The 17715-nt window shown below is 40.6% G+C and overlaps 2 protein-coding genes across 2 annotated transcripts; both read right to left on the bottom strand.

Annotated features, from left to right (window-relative positions):
• Nucleotides 1-135: 135 nt before the first annotated feature.
• On the bottom strand, nucleotides 136-4866 carry bpifcl (BPI fold containing family C, like). The gene is made up of 16 exons (XM_044132080.1): nucleotides 4719-4866; nucleotides 4506-4632; nucleotides 4105-4216; nucleotides 3839-3967; nucleotides 2561-2716; nucleotides 2395-2458; nucleotides 2219-2279; nucleotides 2031-2122; nucleotides 1752-1928; nucleotides 1591-1650; nucleotides 1322-1489; nucleotides 1049-1116; nucleotides 920-962; nucleotides 790-850; nucleotides 556-632; nucleotides 136-467 (listed from the first exon to the last, which is right to left on the bottom strand). Exons 2-16 carry the CDS (start codon nucleotides 4603-4605, stop codon nucleotides 390-392), a joined length of 1446 nt encoding a protein of 481 aa, XP_043988015.1. The 5' UTR covers nucleotides 4606-4632; nucleotides 4719-4866; the 3' UTR covers nucleotides 136-389.
• A 524-nt stretch (nucleotides 4867-5390) lies between these two features.
• LOC122839987 (vesicular inhibitory amino acid transporter-like) lies at nucleotides 5391-10842 on the bottom strand. The gene is made up of 2 exons (XM_044132068.1): nucleotides 9967-10842; nucleotides 5391-8282 (listed from the first exon to the last, which is right to left on the bottom strand). The coding sequence occupies exons 1-2, from the start codon at nucleotides 10348-10350 to the stop codon at nucleotides 7095-7097; spliced, it is 1572 nt and encodes a 523-aa protein (XP_043988003.1). The 5' UTR covers nucleotides 10351-10842; the 3' UTR covers nucleotides 5391-7094.
• Between the last annotated feature and the right edge of the window lie 6873 nt (nucleotides 10843-17715).

The following is a 17715-nucleotide window of genomic DNA, read 5'->3' as shown; positions in this document are numbered from 1 at the left end:
GAAAAATACTGTTTTAATTACAGTATTTTAGCATTTATGAATGAAAATGAAACAGGTTAAATGGGTTTTTGAAAAACTTAACCAAGAATGTGAAAGTTGCAGTGTTTGGATAAAGACCATGAAGGAACCACGAAGGAAGCATGTTAATATTTATTATGAAACAAATGCAGGCAGCATTCTTCCAGTTGTTGGTCAGTTGTTTTGCTGAGCACCAGACAAATGGTCATATTTTTTACATGTGTTAATTTTCTGATTATGTGTTAGTATGCATTGGGTAGCAAGGTTTGGTACATTCAGGTTTATATTCCAGTCAAAGATGCATTTCTCTCGTGGAGAAAGATTCAAAGCGCTTTAGATTTTGAGTGTGAGCCAAGAACAAAAAACATGTTTCACAAGTATGATGTCGATAAGTAGGAGCTTCTGTCTGTTTGCAGAGTCTGCACATCTGAATAAATGGCTACAAACCCCTGTTTGGGAAACAGACAATGATCAGTCAGACTAAAGACGTTTGTGTTAATCAAAGAAGCATGAATGTGTGTTGGATAAGTTGTTTACCTTCTCCATTTTCAGGACTGTGTTGACCAGCTGTGCGTGTTTCATTCTTGGTAAAATGATCCCTTCTCCCAGTTTTGCTGAAACAAAATATATTTTATGACACAAAGGCTTAACGGCATCTAATCTAAATATTTAAAATACATTTATTTACATCTATCACATGTAAGACTTAATGAAGTCGAAATCAGTCATGAGATCATGAGCGGTGGGCAAAGTGATTTAACTAAAACTTACCATTCAGTTTAGCTAAGGCCATACGCATCCCACTCTTTATTCCCCTTTCCAAAGCATCAGTCTGCAGACAGAAACGTGGCATATTGCACCATAACCAAAAACAAATGACCTACTTTTACTTGGCACTTACCATAAAGACTCCAATTTCACTTGGCCCCACTGTCAAGGTAACACTAAAAGGGAGCAGTGTTGTTAATTTTGAGAGATACTAATACTTTGAGTGTCAAATATTTCATTCTGATACATATTTAAGGCGTACTTATCGAACATCACGGAGCCCTTCAGCTTTCCGTCAGCAATCATCATTTTACTGGTGAAACTTGAGTCCTTGAAGGAAAAAAAGTATGGGATGATAAAATTATTTATTTCTTTTGAGTTAATCTAGCTGATTGGCATGTAAAATATCTGCAGACTGAAAGCAGAAATCAGTTCAAATTTGAGTAACCAACACCACTGTGTAAAATTAGAAGGTAAGGGTGCATACAAGAATTCATTTGGTCGGTCTCTCAAGTAAAACAGCCCAGGTACTTACAATGTAGAGTGTGAACAGAGGGACCTGTGTACCATTGGCTTCAATGGCAGTGGTCTTAATAACAATGTGGACATCCAGAATACCAGAGCCAGGCTGGAAGGAAAACACTGGAGCCTCTCTGGCATTCACCTGAAGATTCATCAGCAAACCCGGATACATCTTGGGAAGCTGGACAGCGAGAGAGAGGGAAACGTTTCAGAATACTTAGTTTAAAGAGAGAAAACTTCATTGAAACTCCTATGTGACCAAGTCGGAACAGACAAACCTACCTGAGGGATGAACACTCCCATTGATGAGGTATTCAGGCGGAAAGGAATATATGGCGGTATCTGAAACCATAAACCATGAAGCATCGGCAAACCAAGAAATCTGTAAATACAAATTCACAATATTTTCCTCCTCTGCTCGCTCTCTTTCTGGCTGCACCTACCATGCTGTCATTGATGAGGGCTTGAAGCTCCCCTGCTGAGAAGTACCCAAATGAGGCAGAGTTCAGCGTGAACTCTGATATGCCGACTGATAGCATATAACCTGTCAGCTCAGGCAAGATGAACTCCTGGGCCACAAATGGAGGCTCTTTATGAGTTTTGATGCTGTTGAACTCCCCCTTGAAATGAAAAGATCACACAATGTGTCATAAAACATAAATACATGTTCATAATGCCACACAGAAACAGATCCTGAAGGTAAGCTGGTTGCCCTAGCTTACCTTAAACCCTAACTTCATATTCGAAGGTTCAATGTCAGGGATGCCAGTGAGAGGGACGTCAAAGTTAAGAACTTCATTTACGTCAAAGGAAACTGACACAATATAAAAATTATTGTTTTAATTCAGTCAATAATCTTGAATCGTTCAATTAAATCTGAAGAGATTCTATTTAAAGGATGTTGCAGTACCGTTCATTGCCTGTAGATGGTGGTCTAAGCTCATGATGGAGTTCTCAACTTCAGTACAGATCTGAGTACGAAAAGAGCCACTGTTCAACACGACAAGCAAGCTAATATTTACAGAGTGGTCGGGTTACGTAACATAATATCAATAATATGCTTAAATGGCTTGCTGAAATACATACTTGACTTTGTATTTTCCCAATGATATGTCCTTTGAAACACTTGACAAATGGCTGGAAAATCAGACTGTGGACATAAAAGAAGACAGATTTGACATCCTGGCATCTTAGTGGGGTAGATAAATCCCTTTGTTTATTTTTGTTTTGTTTTGGGGGGGTTTCTCTGTACCTGGCTCCACCGGAGAACTGTATGGCCACATCTCCCACCGAAGCTTTACAGTTGATGCTGCTGACAGACAGATGCCCCCCAGCATCACTCCCAAGCTGTACGTCAGAGGTCACGTCGATGTTAAATATAGCCATGTTGAATGATCCACTGTCATGTCTGGAGATTTAAAAGATGAACATCAGTGGTGCTGCTGCATATCTCACCAAGGTCTAGTGAGATACTAATGCTGCTTAGCAGGTTTTTATATAAAACAATTAAAATATGTTTGATTTTTAGCATGTGTATGTAAATTACTTATGTCTCTCTCCTGAGAAAAAGCATGATGCTTCAACGTGTGGCTAGCCTGTTCAGTGTTGTGCAGTGTTGGTTTTTCACCAAGGTTTTACATGTAGGTCAAAAAGTTGCACTCTGGTGTCTCCTTATTTGCTGTGTTCACTATTTGGATTGCAGGAAATTGCAAACAGGGATTTTTATGACAGTCATGTGACCAGATGGATACATTTCCATCTCATGAGTCTCATAAGGTCATCAGATTTTATTAAGATGTGCGACGCACGTCCCACCCACACACACACATACACATACACACGCACACATACAGGCCACACTTTTCAACTTTTGCTTTGTGAATTTGATAACTACTGTATGTATTTTTTTCTCCTTTCACTTCTGTGACTTTATGTTAGCCTCTGATACATAATCCTCATAAAATACATAGAAATTTGAAGCCAATGGGACAGAATGGGAAGCTTTTTAAGGCATGTGGATATTTTTGAAAGGCACTGAAATGATGTTAATAAAATGTAGCTTAGTTTTATTTTATGTTCACAATAATGCGCTTCATTTTCTCAGTGCTATAATTTTGCTACTTGAGGCGATTCAGAATCTAAATCTTGCCAAGACTGTGTTGAACGTTATTTTCTGTTCTAAGGTTGTTTTTTTTTGCTAAGCTTGATATGAAACACAGAGGTGGAAACAGGAAGTAAAAAAAATCACGAGCTTCCTCATTAGAGCAAAAAGGAAGCATAAGATATTCCTCAATTGTTTTAAGATGGCACTGTGATAAAATAAATTCCTGGTAGAGTTATAAAAGCAATGAAGACTGCCTTCCTTTGCACCAATCTGGCTAACTAATTGGAAAAAATAGACTTATTTGGAAGGTCAGGATGTCTTGGAAACTGTATCCTATGGAAGCACCAATGCATCGGGCCTTAGAGAAAGATGGGGGATTCGTGTTCTAGTCAAAGCGTTGAAGGTCATAAAGAAATCAGAACTTACATCCCATAAAAACGAGTCCTCCACTCCCCAGTAAGAGCAAAACTGAGACCTGCTATTGATGTTGTCAAGCCTCTCTGCTGGACAAACTCTACGCTAGGCTCTGGAAGGTCACACTTTTTTATAGTCACACTAAAACACAAGAGGAAAAGAAACAGAGGGTGGAAATGTACGTTGAAGTCAGGGATATCTGCAGGTTACATGGACGAAATGTGGCAAACCGGTAGACACATGAGCTGTTTCTTGTTACTGTGAAAACGTAATCCTACCCTGATAGTGTGTAGTCTACCCTTCCGATGTAGATGTTAACACTGCCACTGATGTCAGGTAAGGTTATTTGCTCCAACTTCTCCTGAATCCATCCTGTGCCCTCATGTTTTCCTGCAACAACAACGCATGAATAGCAGAGTAGGACATATGCTGAAAAAAACTAAGCTGCTGCTCTATCCATCCATCCATCCATCCATCCATCCATCCATCTCGTAACATTTCGAGTCGAAGGGTGTCATGTGACAAATTTAAAGAAATATTTGAATAATTGGAAAGATTTTAGGCCTTTCCGAGAAAAGCAGCAGATGTTTTGTTATAAAGTTAACAATTGTGATATAGTCAATGGCTGACAGCAATTACAAGCATATGGGTGGTTTAAGAGCATCTCACATCCCCTTACCGTACTGAAGCCCTTTGTTTGTCAGGATGACTTGTACTGCAGGGTTCTCTCCACAGGCACATGACAGCAGCACAAAAACTACTATCACACATGGAAGCATTATTTTTGCCTTCTGTGCCTCCCTTACCTGTAAAATGACAAAAGAAAATCACTTTGAACAACAGCTCAATATTTCAAAGCCTCTGAAAAGCAAATGTGACATTAGTAACACACCTGGAATGAGAAACAGATGGCGGACGAAGTTGAATGAAAAGTTCTTGCCGAAGGATTTTGATCTGGATGGGAACTCAGTCTGTTCGTACTGTGGCTTCAGACAAGCAAAGACATGCAACTTGCACTTCCTGCACTGCACTAAGAAGTGAAACTGGCCGACATCTGACAATAGCAGGGGGATAGTTGTCTATGACGGTATGAGGAACTGAAAGTAACAAGTTTAATTTTCTTGTGTTGCTTCTAAGCTGAGGGGTGTAGGGAATTTCATCAAAAGTACCTCAACAGTTCAAGACTTAAACATTAACAAACAAACAGGAAATTATACTTTTCCCATTATTCCTGGTTTTTACACCATCAGGAACAGTTGGTACGACCAATAATTTGGAAGAGTTCTTCATTATCCTTCAGAGGAAAATAGTGATTGTTGCTTGACTTAAAATGTCTGTGCAGTAATATTAATCCATGAATTCAGAGACCAAGGATGGGGATAGGGATCAGTATGTTTTGCTTAAATGCAGTAGATTAAACTATTAGGAGTTTATTGAACTAGTACACACTAAAGCTGTATTCTCTGAGTGCTAACAAAACAAAAAGAGGAAGCTTAATTAGCTATTCAAAACGGAAGTTCAAAAGTTTTCTGCGGAAATGACTCTAAGCAATAAAACATTAGAGTCACCAGCCATAAAATATTTCATTTATTTACCTCTTAATTCAACAAATACTCTTAATCTCACACACCATGAGTAGTTCCAATAAATCACAATGAGCACGTTCAACAGGAACAGAATATTATCAGACACGCAGTTATTTTTTTGTTGTTGTAATATTACACAATTAGGATCCACTTGCCTGCACTTGATTTCACTCCATCCAGAATGACACTTGAAAGCACAGAGGAAACAAACGAGGACTTCAGAATATTTTTTTTAAAAAAAGAAGAAACTACAAATCTCGACAGAAATGTATTCATTCTGTTTAGACCACTACACAGAAGATATTCATGGTTTATAGAGCACCATCTGATCTGATGAGTGCCTGTTGTTTTCTCTGATTATTGATACCTACAGCAGCTCAAAAACCAACGATAACATATTGACTTCATTGTTTTTCCACATATTTCATTCCTCGGATACGAACACTGACACACTTACTGACATTTTCACTGAATCTTTGCATAAAGATCGACACATGGACAGAGTCTTTAATGCCCTCTTCGTCTGGTGCGGAGGTTTTGTCCTCTCTGTCTGCTGATTGAAACACTTTTTTTCTGGAATGAGTAAACTACTTTACACAACACCGATCAGGAATAACATTATGACCACCTGACTAATAGCGTGTTGGTCCTGATTTTTGCTGCCAAAACATCCCTGACCTATAAAGCCATGGACCCTTGAAAGTGGATTGTGGTATCTGGCACCAAAATGTAGGCCGTGGGGATTCCACGACTTAGACTTGTTTGTGCATCACATCACACAAATGCTGGACTGGATTTAGATCAGCTGAATTCAGAGACCAAGTCAACACCTCGCTGACTGGAAAGCTGGTGATATCCTGCTTTCCAGCATCCCATTGTCTTTGCTTGCCTTCTTTCATTATGTTAAACTTTGCTATCTGTGGTACAAGTACTACTGCTGATAAAAAGAAAAAAAAAGAAGTTAGTATTAGAGATTGACAAAGTAAAGACCAAGCAGGTTAAGTTAATGTAGAGCCAATAAGTCAAAAGTGTAGTTATAACACACTGACCTTTGCTTTGTTAAAAGGGAAGCACAGTGGAGGAAATTTCAATAAGCCTAAAGCAGAAGGGAAAGAACTGAACACTGAAATATGCCATTGGATTTCAATGACAAACAACAAAATCGACTTAAATGTGTTGTAGTTTTAAATTAGAAAATCAGTACATGTTCAAATGTTGGCATTGAAACATTTGAGCCAGGCTACACCTAATCGAATCTCCAATGACTGCAAATGCATAAAGGCAATTAGGGTACAACTGACTGATAAGCTATTAATTTTCATGTAGTGCCTGTGCTGCCCCATTTATAAAACTGCCCTGGGCAACTACCCATGTAGATGACGTCAAATCTAATTCCATCTGAAAGCTGGAAACACGTCGCCATAATTTGGCCCACCTTTTGAGGACAAAATGTTAATTTGCTACAGAATATATCCCACCCACTAACAGGAGCAAAGACAAAGAACTGATCAGTGCCTTTCACCTTACTTCTCAGTGGTCATAATGTTGTGCCTGATTGGCGAATAGAGTTCTTTATTGCACATTATCACGAAGGCAAAAATAATAAGATAATACATTTCACACAAATTATTCTCCTTTTAATGTCCAGATGGTCAACCGTGTGTTTTGCAACCTTTCCACTCTCAGTCATGGATGTCGTACTTGTAGGCCTCTATGAGCCCTTCAATGGAGTGGATGAAGCCTGATATGGCACATATGCCTCCAATAACAAAAATGGAGACATCAAAGAAGACGTGATGCCACAGAAGGTTTCTCCACTGGAGCTTCAGGTGGAAGAGGCTCGGTAGGAGGAAGCACAGGCCTGCACCCGTCAGGCTTCCAGTCAGACCCATCAGCAGGGCAAAATGCGGAACAAAGACGGCCATGAGCAGCGTAAAGACCACCAGACCTACTCTTAAGCCAAGACCCCAGGTTTTTAGCTGCCCATTGGGGCCGTAGCAGTCAGGAAAGAGGGCTCTGCCGCCGTCCTGGAACAGTGACTTCTCCAGGACTTCTACAGCTGCAAAGAACGGCAGAGGGTAGGACAGGAGCGCCTTGGCGACAAGGAAGAGGTTCACCACAGCCCGGATGGTCGAGGGCAGGTTATCTGTGATGACCTCTTTGGTGGTGTCCGCCCAGGTCAGGTAGGCCACCAGGGCGAAGAGGCCCTTGAGGACGCAGGCTGTGATGTGGGTCCAGTCCATCATGCAGTGGAACTCGCTGGGCTTCTGCATGTTCCCCTCCAGGGAGGGCAGGAAGATCTGGGAGGTGTAGCTGAACACAATGATGCCGATGGAAATGGGGAACTTCTTCACGTCGATGTAGAACTTGACCTTCTCCCACGCCCACTCGCGAGCCCTGGACAGACAGTAGGCGATCACGAGGATGTTGATGACGAAGTGCGCCAGCGTGCACAGGAGGCTGAACTTGGAGACGGCCTTGAGGTTCTTCAGGAACGCGCAGGGCAGCAGCGCGGCCGTGGCCAGCACCGACCAGGCCTTCTGGGAGACGGGGAAGCCGGGGAAGCTGTTGTACATCAGGTTGCCGCTGACCACCACGTACAGGATGCACGTCATGACCAGCTCGATGATCTGGGCCACGTTCACCACGTGGCCGCCGAGTGCGGGGAAGCGGGGCGCGCAGCAGGCGTTGGCGATGTCCACGTATGAGTCTCTGACGCGCACCTTGATGCCGTCCTCGTTGTCCTCGTACAGGCACGCGATGAGGATTTTGCCCGTGTAGCAACACACCACTGCCGCGAAGATAATGAGGAAGAGGCCGAGGTATCCGCCGTGGAGGATGGCGTACGGCAGGCCGAGGACGAACATGCCCTGCGGACAGAGAAGCGCAGCTCAGTGATAATGAGCGAGGCCCCGCATCGCAGTGACAGGCCGATCAGCCCGGGCAGGCAGCGGCGGACTTACTCACTCAGCTCCATGTTACATAATAACGATTTAAGACATTCATCGAATAGGCTTTATAATAATAATAAGACTAAATAAATGCAATCTCTTAATGAACATTGCGTTTCCACATCCCATTCGGTCAGCGTCACGTCGAATCATTCAAATGTTATTAGTTTTTATTTATTTATTTTTTTTTATTTCTTTGACTGCAATTGTAATTTGATGAAGACGCCGATAAGCGCACCTCGTGGCAATCGATGTCAACCAGGCCCTGCCTGAAGCTCCGCTGATAAAAAGATTTGAATAAATAAACCGCGAGAGCCGCTCACCGCAGTGGATTCACGCACAAAGAGCGAATGCAGCGTGAAATTGTTCTGCATTTAATTATGACCAAAATCCACCCCCCGTTTTTTCTCCTGCTTCAGTCCTACAAAAACAACGTATTTCAATCTTACATTTCCGACTGTCTGAGAATGTTTCAAATGTAAAAATGTCAAATCAAGGTGACTTCTTTTGTCCCGTGGCAGGCCTTAAACAGCTGCATGCAGAGACGATCCTACTAGGTTTGGGGCCCTAATCAGATTTTGATGTGTGTGTGTTTTACTGAAGCTTATGCTTTATGAATCTAAAATAACCACTATTAAGGAAAGCATATACCAGCCAGAATATAGAACACTTTTATTCACTAAAAATATAACAGCACTAGATTACTCAGTGAATTTCATTCTCTACATTTCTATAGATTTTTTTGTTGTTAATCGTAAATGATCTGAAATAAATACTCATCACTGTAAATTTGCTTACAAAAACCTAAAAAGGAGTGACAAAAATCATTCATGTAATTACAGTCATGCAATAAGAAGATGCAAAAAAAGAGAGATAATAAAATAAAAGACAACATAGCTTTAAAACCTATTACTGTACTGCTATTGAAGAGATTTTTGTTGTTGTTGTTGTTGTTGTTATCTTAATTTAATATTTTGGAACGTCTTGTCTACCAATATACACTGTAAAAAATACTCAATGGTAAGTTGATGTATGTACAGTTGTCTTCGATTTGTTTCGTTCACAGCATTTTATGTGAACTTTACATTTTAAATTGTTTTGCTTGAATTGAGTTGCAAGATATAGAGGCCTACTCATAGGATAAATTATATCTGTATTTTAAATGTTTGCTCTTAATATTGCTTAACTTAATCCTGTTTTTTAGTGTTAATACCATCCCAAAATATTTCACAGAGAAATCCAAACATTATATTTTGCTGAAGTCATAATTTTACATTTTCTTTTCTATAGGCAGCTGAAGACTGAACACCTAAATAATTTACTCAGAGAAACTGATGAGACCAACTAACAATGAACATTCTGAACGCCAGGATTCCGCCAGCTTCATTCATAAAACGTTTTTAATTCTGCACCTGACCTGTGGGATGAAGCCCCTGCACTGTTGTAGTGGGAGCTGCCTGCTTCGCCTATTCCTTGGGCTGGCTGTGAGCACATATAACCCCCCCCCCCCCCCCCCCACACACACACACACACACACCACCACCACCACCACCACCACCCTCCTCTCCACCCCCGCCGACTCACACATGGGTGATAAAAGCACCTGAATGGCGTTGGTGACGTTCCATCCAGCTTCCCATGACGTGATTTTGGGCTTGTCCTCCTCCAGGGAGCCGCCGCTCTTAAGGGTCGACTGCCTCGGACCGGTACCATCCCTCTGGTAGCGGGTGTCCCCCTCCACGTCCCCCTCTCCCACCATGTCTCCTCCTTCCTCCTCTTCCCCCCGGAGGACATCCATCTGCATCCCTTGCCTGTAGTCGTAGTCCAGGTCGTCGCACTCTGCAAAGCCCAGGCCCTCTTCGTCCGTGGCGGCCTGGAAGCCCAGCCGGGCGAACACCCCGCTGACCTTGGCCTGGGATTTGTTGGACACCGTGTGGGCCGCATTGGTCAGTTTGTTGCTGATCTTGTGTCGGATTAGATGAGCCATATTTTTTTAATTACTATTATTATTATTGTTTTTATCCAAGATCAATTTGTTCTTCACTTCAAGAAATCTGACAGATTACCCCCCCAAAAGAACATGGAGATGGATGTTTTCGCTCCTACATAAAAATCATGCCTGTTGGCCTTTGAATGTCGTCGCAGCGGTTGTTCCCCCCAAATCGTTAGAAAAATCCTCATCCGCTTCTCTTTGCTTGTCCATCCATGTTACTCCATCAGAAATCACCTTCCCAAATAAAGGAAGACAAGAAGAAGGAGAAGAAGAAGAAGAAGAAGAAGAAGAAGAAGAAACCAACACGCGTCCCGGATGCTCGTTAATTGTAGCACTATTTTTTCCAAGAGTCTTTTCAGTTTAAAATCCAGCGTCTGATGCTGGAATCAGAAAGATGCTGGATTCTCAGCATCAGCACCACAGAGAGAAAAAGAGAAGAGGGTGGCGCGGAGCGTGCACGTGTCCGCAAAGAGTGCCACAGCCCTCGCGCTCGCGACTGGCGCGGGTGGCAGAGAGAGAGAGAGAGAGAGAGACGTTTATTCCCTCGGCGAGAGTTTAACGACAGAGTGATCACGACCTAAAAAATAAATAAATAAATGAATAATATATATATATATATATATATATATATATATAAAGATCCGGCCTGTTGGAGGCAGAGCTTCATAATTCCCTCTGAAATGATGCATAAATAATAATAATAAAAAAAAAACAACACCTGCTACCACAATGCGATCTGGCGGAATGGCAAAGACACCTGCCACCAAAAACCAGCAGGTGACTTCTTTCTAAAAATGTAATTCGGGGGGGGAACAAAAGAAAAAAAACCTTACAAATACCCTAAGAATTATTTAAGAAGATGGCCTATAAGAAAAAAAGGAGGGAAAACCTCACCGTATCCATTTATTTATTTTTTATTTTTTTACGAGTAAAAACAGCATTCTCCCCCCCTCCCTGACCCACGGAGCTGCAGTCTAACATGTGAAACCAATCTGAAATTTGTGAAACGAAGCGCGCGCCAGCCGACAGCAGACAGCAGACACACACGGGCCTCTATATTATCATGCAGGTTCGCATGCTCACCTAGCGGGCCACACTTTTGTGCAGACAAACAAACAAACAAACAAACAAAAAAAGGCAAAAACAAACAACAATATTTTAAAGGCACGGCGTTTTGGTCAGGAAGACTTGTTTTTACATTTGCAAATTGCGGAAGAAAGCAAAGCAGAAGGAGGATTGTCGATTCAAATGGGAACCATTTCCCATTTGCAATTATGGAAGAAAAGCAAAGCAGTAGGAAGAATTATATATATATATACCATTAAATATATATATATATATATATAATATATATATATATATATATATATATATATATATATATATATATATATATATATAATATGAATTTGATCCGTTTGCCTTTTAAAGAGCTTTGAGAATTAAAAAAAAAAAAATCTATTTATTTTTTAGTTTTCTGCCTCATGACTTTCCTGCTCCTGATCAGTCCAGATGAGCTCTCTCCTCAGGCTGTGAAGGGATGCAACTCGTTGCTGACATGATGAGCCTCCTGCAGCTGTCCAGATGCGGGGCTCCGGCAGCACCGCGGACAGCTCCACTCTGACATCCGACTCGTCGGTCTTTTAGCGCCCTTAAACCGCTAATTCATTAAACATTCGTGTCATTTGTGTAGTTTTTGTGTGTGTTGCGTGCTATATTTTCTGAATATGCACACAGAAAACAAGTCAGAGAGGAGGAACGCGGTTTCTCCTCCACCTCAGCTCTAATCCCTGCAAATAGGAAGCACCTCGTCTTTGCCTCCCTAATCTGCTGTGACAGGGCTGAGCAAAAACTGTCATCCGGTCTTTGCAGTCGGCTTGCAGAACCCGACTGTGGCAAGGAGCCGAGACAAAAAAAAAACAAGGGGCTCGTCTTTCCGTCGTGATTTGAATAAAATAAAATGAAATAAAAAATAAAATAAAGATGCAGGACGCCTTTATAAACCAACAAAATCTATGTTTCTGACTGAGCTTTTGTTTTAGGCAAGAATTGTTTTGGCACCAAGAGAACGGAGTAAAAAAAAGGCGAGTCAGTACGGCAGGAGAAACACTGCGAACCCCCCCCCAAAAAAAAACAACAAAAAAAAAAAAACACGCAGCATGGATGAGAGGTCTAAATTTAGCAAGAGGCCGGAGGACAGAGAAAGTTCCGCATATTTTCATGCTTGGCTTGGGCTGCTCTGGCAAGCTGCTGTTCGCGCTCGTGTTTGTTAGTCTGTGTGGGTCATCCGCGTGTTTGAGGATATGAGCGGATACGCGTGCGTTGGGACGGCGGAGAAACCAGGGAAAGTCCTCGAGGCGTGTCTCCTCCCCCATCCCCCCGCGCACAACGCGCAGAGTCTCCGGGCCCACGCCGCACGGGACAGAGGAAATGTCACACACATGCAAACACGCAGAAAAAACAAACAAACAAACAAACAAAAACCCATACAGATTAATCTTATTTATGAGCATAGAATTCGACAAGGGACTGGAACATGTAAAATACAGATATTTGAACATAATAATAAAAATTATAAAAAGCCTCACTGCTGAAAAACACTTCCTTACAAGAATTTCTGACAAAAGATTTTGGGGTTAGTTGGTGACTGGGGCTACAAACAGGAGGATTAATTTACACTCCGTGTGTGCAAAGAAGAAGGAGTCTTCAATGGGTGTGCGTTAAGTGTCAATGTGTGTGTGTGTGCAGAGGCTTACAGCCTCCACTGACAGCCGTGCAGCGCTGACTGAGAGCAATAATCTCTGATAGTTGCCATGGCCACTGTAATTGGAGTGTGTGTGTGTGTGTGTGTGTGTGTGTGAACGTTCGGATTTGGTGAGGGGGGGCGGGGGCGTGGAGGGACGAGCTTTTCACACCACAAGGTCTTTTTGGTGAGGAAGCTTTTTCCTCACAATAATAAAAAAAAAGGGGGTACGGGTGTCTTGAGAAAATCAACAGAGACCATAAACTCCTGAGGAAGAGGACTGTTTTGATGGGAACAAACTTAAAAGAAAAGTAGAACAATGGTTTTGAAAGATGTGTATTCAGTTTTTGTGCCCTTCCCACACAGGTTTGTGTGGTGTGTGTGTGTGTGTGTGTGTGTATTCAAGATGCAATGAATTGATTGTGCATAAACATCAAGCTTTGCAGATCTCAACAGCATGGAGAACAATGTAGGTTTTGTCCTCTTTAAAAAGCCCATTTCTAACAAGAAAGATTTTGTTTATGTGTGTGTAAAATGCTTCAGAGGCCTGGTGTTATTTGTGTATCTATTAAATAAATAGATACACAAACATAATTTTGACACTCTAATAAAAAAAAACAAGTTTGCCTTAATTTCTCACTGGTTTCCATTGTTTTAAACTTTTACACACCTGCATGTGAAACAAAGTAGTTTCACAGATTACTTGGAACCGACGAGATTTGATTAAAGTGGACTGTAGTTATTCAGCGCTTTACTGTGATGCGCAATTAACAAAGAACCAATGTAAAATTAAGTGAAAATTGTGTTTGAAACACACACACAAAATATGCACAAATACTTTGCCTTCTGTAACTCAGGGCTCATGACAAATCCCTCGGCTCCTGTGTGAGCTCTGGATGGGATTTTTCTTCTTCTTGGTTCTTAAAGACGTGACTTTCAGATACTGTCCTGCTGTGGACTTTTAATTGACCTGACAGTTCTTCTTGTCCTGCACATTTCCTCTTTTCTTGGACTTTACTTGCACTGTGTAAAAGATATAAGACCTAAGCTAAGATGTAAGAAACAAAAAAAACAAAAACGTAAAAGAGCGTTAAAAACCTCAGAGAACTGTCCTTCTAATGTGATAATATTTTTATTCATTCAATGAAATTGCTTTTTTCCTTTTTGTTTTTGCTGCTTTCCTTCAGTTTGAGTGTCTCTCCGTCAATACATTTTTCAAAAAATCAAATATTGCACAATTCTTTTAGTCAGTTTTCTGAAACTAAAATGCTGTATGTGAAAAAAAACAACAAAACACTTGAGTGTAAAAGTAGGTTGTCTTTCTGCATCATGATGTTTGTTTTGAAGTCAAAACTGTTTCATGGTTTTAAAATATCTGGATCTAAACTAGAAACATGGTTACCAAGAATGACATTCTTTTCCGAAAAAATAAAAAAGAAGTCACAAGGCATTTTTTTAATTGTACATCTGCTTCCTCTTTCTGCTGATACAGATCAACTGAACAAAGGGAAACCTTTCATGCTTGTGGAGTGTGTTGGTGGACTTTGTGTGACCTTTACACAAAGTCGCACAGGAATTTATTCAATAACTCAGACAGCTACTCTTTTATTTTTGTTCAGAAAAGCAGTTTATTTGTTACTGGCTCTAATTAGTTAATTAGTTGTTAGTTCATTGTGACATTAAAAGCGTGATTGTAATAACTACCTGGTAATGCAAATTCACAGTGGATTAATATGACACATGCATATTTTTACGTGGGATTAAATTCCCATCTACACGGGTGACTGAATACAAATGCATGCCACACTTTGCAGATTTTAACGTCATCATTCCTCCATTTCACAGATATGTGCTGCTTTGTTTAGGACCCAATCAAATCCTACTAAAGTGCAAGAAAACCTTGTTCCAATGTGGAAACAATGTTTTTTGCAAGGCACAGTAAGTCTGAGTAAATTTCATAATACAGATTTCTCTTCTGTATTCATGATTCTATTACAATGGAATCGAACGACATGCATGATGATCCCTGTCAGCTCCTCATCTCTTTAAGAGAGATCTTTTTATGTGGGAGAGAGGATAGAGAAAGGTGGAAGGGGGTGTTGGAATCAAAATGGTGTACCGACAAAACCGTAAAATTTGAATAGATACAAATGATTTTACTGAATACTTTGAAATGGGGTAACGGGTAGATGCTACTGAGTCATTTCATCAGAACTGAGCCTGACATGATCCCCTCTCTCTCGCTCCTCATTCCTTGTCAGAGAGAACCAGCGGTCTGCTCATTCCTCCACAAAATGGAGGCTGCTTGGCATCTTGCGTGGCAGTCCCACAGTGCTTGTAGGCTGTTTGTTCCCTGGTGCCTCATCACCGCTGCCTGGATGACAAGCACAACAAGCAGAGAGCTGCGAGCGCCATACGCAGACAGCAGCACCATGTCACGTCCTGCTGCCCCGGAGGAATCAGAGCCTCCATATATATGTGTGTGTGTGTGTTTAAATAGAAAGTAGACAGGGTGCTTTCTTTTCTTTTTTTTTAGTTTATGTCTGCATGCATATGTGTGTGTGTGTGTGTGCGTGTGTGTGTGTGTGTGTATGTATGTGGGTGGGTGGATGGTAAGATTGCAGTTGTGAGTGTATGTGCATCCATGCACGTGTGTCTAAGAGGGTGAGGTGACCCAGATCTGCTTATTTGCATCAGGAGGAGAGGGACGCAGTCACTTAGAGCTTTGTGCCTGAGCAGTGAACTGTGCACGGGCTTCAGTGACACAACATCATGCCTCATACTGTAACCGCCCACAACACACAGGCACCCACCCACACATAAACACACACACACACACACTCTTCTTACTTTTCATCTTGCCTCTCAATATCTGTGCTATCTAGGAAATAAATCCATCCAGAAAACAGAAACAAACATTCATTTCTTGCCATCTTACTTTCATCACGTTCATCTAATAATAACACATTTCTAGCTAATTCCATGGTTAAAAATTCAGAAAAGATTAGGGATGTGTGCAGTTATTGTTTAGTTTGAGATAAATGAAAGTGAAACAGTGTGTGAAACGTCTATTTCCTCCACTTACAGACACCTATGCTTGACTGAAACGCACAACAGTTCTCTTCAGAAACATTTGAAGCTTCAGCCCTTTACAGCCAAGACAGACAGTAATTCACTATCTGAAAGTATTGGTAAAACATGTAATTACTACTACTTACAATCTATAACCTAAATGCAAAGTCTGTTTACAAATTTCCAAAGTCTTGTACCTACATGATTTAATCTGTAACTTTAGATTTGGAGTCAAGATGACAATAGTCACGGAAAGTAAGGGGGGGAAATCATGTAAGAAAGAATAAGAGTTTTAAGAAGGAAATATCTAACTTGAATATGGGTGAACATATGAACTGTAGAACTGTATTGTTCCTTACTGAAGCAGACCTCTTTAGTACCATAAAATAATCCGTTTCTCTGAGTCAAATCTAATTCAAATAGGTTTGGTGCGACCTCTGGTGGTTATGTTTAATTATTACAGTTCCAGGCCACATTTTGAGTGAGAAAAAGTAAAAAGTTACCTAAAACCCTGGAAACAAATGCATTTTACATTGCAGTGACATATTCTCATGATGGAAAAAAAGATCCAGCCTTCAGTTTAAGTACATGTACTTGAATTACTATCCTGTTGAAATACCATGTGCTGGCTGATTTCACCAGGTTTGTTTAGAGTATATCTGGTATTTCAAAGAGTTTATGATGTTATATATGATGACAGGTTCCTGGGGCGAATTGGAAGAGAAACAGGCCCACAGCATCACAGATCTTTCACCCTAACAAATATTCTTTTTTTTTTTTCGTTCCAAATCACCCAGTAATTTTTATGAAAAAACAAAACAAAAAAACAAACAAAAAAAAACAACAACTAAATAACACCAAACACAAACCACCTCTTACAATCACAATGAAATTTATCTAACTCTACATTTATGATGTTAGGACAGAAAGACTGTTTTCTGGTATGCTTCCCAAACAAAAGATTGGCATGTAGATCACATTATAGTTGCTATGGAGACCTGGTGATCCCAAGATATCAGTCTCAATGCATATCCCTACTGAATTTAATGAATTGAGAAGGGTTTGAATTGAGGAGGGGTTTTTTTTATCTACCTTACCCTCCTCTTCATGAAGATAATATCATATAATAGTTTTGTGTCATATGTATCACATTAATTCCCCAGAGAATCTAAGAATCATTGGAAAAGGAATTAGACTCTCCTAGAATTTCTCCTTTAAAAAGCATAAATAAAAAACAGATTAATTTAACAGGACGCTTTTAGACTCCTCCAATGAAGTGATAAAAGATTCATTTTTGAAATTTTGTCGACAGAATTAGAGGTGAGTTTATTGCTTTAGAAAAAAATATTTTTAAAAAAAAAGAAAACAGTTAAGCTAATTTACTACATGGAAGTCAAAAATTTTGTACAGAGCCCGACTGGTGAGGTGGGAGGAAAAAAATACAAATTAAAATAGTGGCCACGACCTAACATAACTCGTGGGAACGACTTAATATTTCGTGGCTACGATTTTTATTTTTTTTTATTTTTTTCTCCCACGTCACC

This window comes from Gambusia affinis, linkage group LG01 (genome assembly GCF_019740435.1).
Source record: "Gambusia affinis linkage group LG01, SWU_Gaff_1.0, whole genome shotgun sequence".
Taxonomy (NCBI): domain Eukaryota; kingdom Metazoa; phylum Chordata; class Actinopteri; order Cyprinodontiformes; family Poeciliidae; genus Gambusia; species Gambusia affinis.
The sequence above is the reverse complement of the archived record's forward strand: the minus strand, read 5'-3'. Positions and strand labels throughout refer to the sequence as shown.